Source organism: Calypte anna, chromosome 20 (genome assembly GCF_003957555.1).
Source record: "Calypte anna isolate BGI_N300 chromosome 20, bCalAnn1_v1.p, whole genome shotgun sequence".
In the NCBI taxonomy this organism is placed as follows: domain Eukaryota; kingdom Metazoa; phylum Chordata; class Aves; order Apodiformes; family Trochilidae; genus Calypte; species Calypte anna.
The window spans coordinates 11,802,838-11,809,057 of NC_044265.1; the positions used below are offsets into that span (position 1 = coordinate 11,802,838).

General features: G+C 49.6%; 1 protein-coding gene across 3 annotated transcripts in view; it reads right to left on the bottom strand.

Annotated features, from left to right (window-relative positions):
* Positions 1-1,868, bottom strand: part of LAMA5 (laminin subunit alpha 5) — an 88,615-nt gene extending 86,747 nt beyond the window's left edge. For all 3 annotated transcript variants that reach the window (XM_030463266.1, XM_030463265.1, XM_030463264.1), the window contains exon 1: positions 1,524-1,868. In XM_030463266.1, the coding sequence (XP_030319126.1) occupies positions 1,524-1,811 (288 nt within the window). In that variant the 5' untranslated portion in view covers positions 1,812-1,868. The remainder of the gene's footprint in view (positions 1-1,523) is intronic.
* Between the last annotated feature and the right edge of the window lie 4,352 nt (positions 1,869-6,220).

Genomic DNA, 6,220 nt, shown 5'->3' on the forward strand with positions numbered 1-6,220 from the left:
AAGATGATTCACATTTTGCAAGTGCACAGAGCAGCAATTACTTCTTCACCCTTCCATACTACCTGTGCCTCACTGTAGGCACAACAACTACACTAAGGTCCCTGGAAACCTCCTCCTACTAAAACTCAAGGCAAAGCTTATCCAAGTTACATTATTTGACAGCACAGCCAAGTGAAACGGATCACTTTAAAAGGTGTCAGTTTTTATAGAGGAGGATATGTCAGCTTTTTGTCATCCAGTAACATCCCCAACAATTCCCACCACAAACAGGGCAGAATTCCATGTTATAACCACACAACAGCCACAAAATTCCTAGCACAGGACTGGTTCAGAAGAATGTGTCCAGAATGAGAAAACTGCTTCAGAGATCATCTTGTAACAATGCCACCCCAACCAAAAAGCCAAGAAAGGCTCGACTGACAAACTGCTGTCAGGTACAACCCAGGACAACCCTACAGCTCCACGGCAACAGGTGACCTGGCTCTGTAAATCTCGTAACCAACAAGCAGAAAATGCTGGCAAGCAGGAGCTGGCAGCTCCGTGGCAAACTTCAAGCTGCAAAGCATTTCCAAGCAGAGCTGTTCTCAGCTTGGGCTGCCCTGAGGGAGGCAGTGGGGCTGGAGTTCCTGCAACTAAAAGTAGTGTTTTACAAGCCTGTTTACAACTGTTCTTTCCTCTCTTCAAGAGAGCTATCCATGTTAAACTGCACAGCAGCTTTTACCATCGACATTCCTGGCTGCAAACTCCCTCTGGTCCACTTGAAATGGGACTCCTGAGATAAGTCACCTGACATTTGCTTGTAAAATTCACCCTCTTATCTTCCTCCTCTGTTCATCCCAATGCTCCGCTGAACTCAACCCAGGGAATGGCGGGAGTTAGATCCATACGGATAAATATTATCGTGTTTATAGTACCAGTTTCCTGATTGGCAGATAATTCAGGAGCTGGTTTGCCCAGAGTTTTGTAAACATAAAGAACTCACAACTTTAAAAATAATGCCATGGGAACTTAGCTAGTCGTGTTTCACGAGTGCAACTTCTGGCAAGCCTGGGAAAGCAGGAACACGTGCGTCTCATCACCCCACTGCTCCAGGGCTTGGGATGGGATCCGAATGCACAGACCTGGGTAGGGGAAGATGCCCTGGGGGTCTGCCCTCTGCCCCCTCACCCCCATCCCACCAACCACTCGATGGACACCGGCTCTGTACGAGGTCCAGCTAGAGAGGGCAGATAAGTGGGGATGTGCGAGGTCTTGGGGTTCTGCACCCCGCTTGTTCGTCCACCCCCGAGCTACCCCACTCTTTGCTGCAGCCTCTGCCCTTCCCAGCCCCGGCCTCTGCCTCTTCTCACCCCGAAAAACAAAGGTGGGAAGAGGGAGGGATAGCCACAGGAGCACAAAGGGGGGCTCGGACCTTTCTGCACACAGCTCCCCCTCCTGAAGCCGAGAAGCGGCTTTGCCAGCCCCGTGAGGCTCCCCAAGCTTCGGAGGGGGTGCGTGGGCTCTCCACCACGTCTCGTCCGTACCTGGATGGTCTGGTTGGGGTCCCCCCCAGCCACCGGCCCCCCGACCAGCTTGCAGTAGAGATCCTCCACGGCGCGGCGGCTGCCGGTTCCCACCGCCTCCTCGCCGCAGGTGGCGGTGGCGGAGATGCGGGTGCCCTCGGCCAGGTTGAAGTAGGGCGGGTGGAGGCTGTGCCCGTTCACATCGCTGGGGAAGGAAGCGGGCGGCCGGCCGGCGGCGGGCAGCACCAGCACCACCAACACCACCATTAACCCCAACCGCACACCCTCCCGCTCCCCCGTCCTCGCCATCTTCACCGAAGCCTGCCCGAGCGGCGGGGGCGGGCAGCAGCAGCGGTACCGGTACCAGCACCGTCCTCCCCGGTCCCGCCGCCTCGGCACTGCCCGCCGCGCTGCCGCCGCCGCGCTACTTCTGCCCGGGCTGCGGGGAGGGGCCGCCCGCCCGCCCCATGCGCGGCCCCGCCGCACTTAACCCTTTCGTTCAGTGCCGGGGGCCTCTGCCCGTCCCCCACCCACCCACTCACCCGGCCCCGCACCCTCGTGGGAGGGAGAGGCCAAATGGGGTGAAGCGAATCCCCCCCCCCCCATCTTCTAAATAAAGGGGGGGTCGGGTCCGGAGGGAAACAATGCGCCCATTGTGTCTGCAGGGCTGCCTGGTCGCGCTCGCTGGGGTTGCAGCACGTTTAACTCCATTAAGCGATAGATCGGGGTATCTCCAGGAAAAACTCTATTACTAATTAACAAAACTGGCGTTGGGTGGAAGGCTTTGCCTTCTCACCTAAGGGGGTACGAAACAGCTCTGCCATATCCCGACCTTCTCCCTGGGGTCTTGTCCCTCCGTGGTGTGACTTGCAGGACACATAGGCACTTGCCAGGTCTTCAGATCCTACCGGGGGAAAGATGCTTCACAGATAAGAAACTGAACATCCTGCAAGAAATCATATATAACTACATAATTAAGCTCATCAAAACACTACTTTGTTTTGATGTGTTTAAATCCCAGATTTGAAAGAAGCACGTAAAATGTTGTGCCTCAGTTGGCCCTCGCTGTTTCTTTAAACTAAGAAGATGCAGAGCAGGAGAACAGAGATCGGGTCTGGACTCCACACAGCTGCATTGCTATGGTATTTGAACCCCACAGGAAGCAAGACAGGTTCTTAAGCATGTCCAGGTCTTCACGGGCTGCTCCTGAGCATTTGCTCATTACCTCACATCATCCTCTTTGTTTCTCTTTTGTGCACAGCCTAGCAGGAACCAGCCCTCTCGGAAAAGTTACTCTCTTCCCTAGGAAAAGCTCTTTAACTAAAAAAGCCTTGTGATGTGCACAGTTCAACTATGTAGCTCCACAGACAGCATTCCCATGTGGCACCTACCTGGCAGGCTGTGCAGCTGCACTCATTTCAGGGCTTTCAAGGACCTGTACCGAAAGCACTATAAAAGGGGTCTGCAGGAGAGAGAGAAATTGTTGGATTACCGGAGGGTGAGAGTGGAGCCCGGGGCACTGCAGAGCCCTGTGCTGCAGGCAGTCAGACACTGGCAGCCTCTGGCCAGATGTTGTTCGGGAAAGCTGGCAGGTCCCAACATCAGGAGGTGGAGGACTGCATCCCAACACGCCATCAGGAACCAGGGAGCCATCCAGTGCCAGCTGGTTCTCCCCTGGCACCGAGTGGTGCTGAGATGGCATTAGCATGACATCAGGAGCTGTGAAGGCAGGGTGGTGAGATCTGCCCGGTTCCACATGGCCAGGAACCATTGAAGCACGGCAGCCAAGTCCATTAAGTAAGAAAGACTTCCTAAAAGGCTTCCAGGCAGCTTTTAACCCCTTCCTGCTTGCCCCTCTCATTGGAAATCTTTCCCCTGGTTTTCTCACTTAATAAAAAATCTCATCGCTCGGCAGATGAATGTATCCTTTGAAAGCTAAACGGAACCTTTTAAAACAAATTCTCGCAAAGAGAACAGGCAGTCTTTGCCCTTTAAACAGAGCTTGAAAATGGGTAGTTTGCTCTGGGGAAAGTGGAACAGCCCAGAATAAACCCGTGCTCTGCAGTAATTGTTAACTAACATTACGGATGGGAGACTAATACTCCACAGGACAGGAATTAAAACTTCCTTAAACTTTATCGAATGCCATTATTTAATTAGCTGCTCATTCCCCATGGCACCTGTGAACATGTAAAAAGAGTTAACAAGGAGAGAAGGGCACAGATCAGAAAATAACTTTCTCCCACCCCCACAGGAGAGTTAGGAGGCAAACCCCTTGGGTCGGGCTAATATCCGTAATCCCTCTAGTGGTAACATTGTGGCTCGTAATTAATCACCCCTCCAAAATGCAATTATGGGAAATGAACAATCCATCCAGAGCGAAATCACAGCGAACACGTGGGGTTTGTGGCACGGACTTCGGAGCAGAAAAAATGTCCCTGCTCCAGCCTGAGTTGGCTGCTCCTCAACTGCAGATACTTTGCAAAGCTCTTTGAGCTTAGGCTACCTGTACTGCAGCAATGGAAATGGCTTAAAGAAATAGGATTCTGAGGTCTGGTTTTGTTTTTCAGCAGAGAACATAAGGGGCAGAGGGTTTATAGCATAGTTATAACATAGTTTATAACATCTGATTTAGAGGTTAACCAAAAAATTGAGGTTAACAGCTTGAATTCCTGTCCTGATGCCATCTCTGGTCAGTCAGGCTCAGGAAAACAAGACACGTTTGCTAATCTGCACCAGACACAACTCCCACCTAGTCCAACAGCTCACCTGAAAGTCAGAAGCAGCAAAAAAGACCCCTGTGGGTAGGAAAGGAACACCCTGCTCCCCTAAAAGATGTCCTCTGTTCTGTAACAGCTAAAAATTAGCTCTGATACCATTTAAGAAGCTTTTCAAGCATTAACTTCAACAGCCCTGGACATTTACCACTGATGTCATTATCTGCTCTGATCCCCCTTTGAATTTTAGTATTCTCTTGAGCCCAGCCATGCTGCTTTTTGGCTCAGCTTCACAAAGCTACTGCTCACAGTGATTCACTCATTTAGGAGGCTGCAGCAGAAAAGACTTTTCCATTTAAAACTAATCCACTACCAGTGAATGTAGAAAGAATTGAAACAAAAATCCAGCCTGAAGCAATCCCACTCCAGTCTTCTCTGAACCTACATGCACCAACATGACTTCAGCCATGCTCCTATCCATCTGCAACAATTAAAAGGATCTGAGTTCTGCTCAAGTTTTCCCTTTTGCCTCCCTACAAACTGCAGGACCACAAGGACCCTGCCAGAAGCTGCTATCAGAAACCACAAGTTCTTTCTTCAAGCAAACTGTAGAATGACAGCAGAGCTTTGAGACTGTGGAAGGGCAAGAAGACCTTGAAAGAGACCTGAGGACAAATTCAACATTTGGGCTCCCCACAGCTTAGGATAATGAGGGAACTCAGTTCCTAAATTTAACTGAGCAAAGATTCAGCAAATTACAAGCAAGATCTTCCTATCTATGGAAACCTTTTCACAAGGCTGCAGGGCAGTGTCCCACAGACAGAAGTTGAGGCCTGTTGAGTAATTCAGTGACAATGCAGACACATTCTGCTTGCTCTGAATAAATTCTCTGGGTTTGTGTTGCCTGTCACATAAAGAAAGAAGTGCTCCTCACTCTGGAAAACTCAAGATATGGGCAATGGAAAGAGAACCATTGCCTGCACATGCAGTATTTCCTAGCAAGGCACCACCACAGTCAGAGCCATCAGTAAAAGCAGTGCCCAAGCCAAGAGAAATAAGTGAGCATATGGTTTTTGTACCTTATGTTGTATAGAGACAGGAACATGTTATCTTACAGGAGATTTAATTACTTTTCCACCACCTGCTTCAGGCCATGTGAAGGAGTGGAGTTCCTGAGCTTTGCTCTGTGCTGACCTAGGAACATTATACCAAAATCACCATTAAGACACCATAATGGTGTCTTGAAACAAGTGTGCCAAGAACAGCTGCTAGAAGCTGGAAACTAATTCCACATGAGCTGGAAGTGAGCCAACAGAAGCCAGGAAAGCAATGATATCCTCCAAGCACATCTCCAACTTTATAAATCCACAAGCTTCACGGGCTGTACCTGAGAAGACTGTAAAATAAAATTAAAAAAAAAAAAAAAAAAGACATAAGTGGGTTTCAAGTGAGGCTTGTGATGGGTTTGCTGAGTTCACAGAGGCAGAGAAAGGAGTTGTGTTCACACAGAACAGATGCACATCCAGCCAGTTCTGCAAACAGCCCTCAGAGACCCAAAGTACACTTCCCCTGTTTGTTCTTCAAGCTGACAGCTCAATTAGAGCTTTTGAAACCCTCCTGCATGCAAAGAGGGAGCTAGGGCACGACTGGAACCTACAGTGGGAAATGACCAAAGGGTTTTGTTGAAGGCATGAGGAATTTAACCAGGAGCTGCCTCACTTTTTTTTAGGCTGGGTCATGGAAACACATAGATCCAAAGGCTGGAAGGGACCACAACTTATGATACTTCACATCTTCTACCTACTACAGGCCATAAATGTCTGCCCCACAGGGTCAGATCCAGCACAGCTCTGCTTTTATTAAAATATTTCTGATGCCGGTCTTGAAATGCTACCAGAAATTGTCAAAACTGGACCAGCCAGACCAGATTGATAAAGTAGTGCAGCAGGAAGCAGCTCTAGGAAAGACATCATGTTTTGTGTAATTTCAGAATTGAATTAC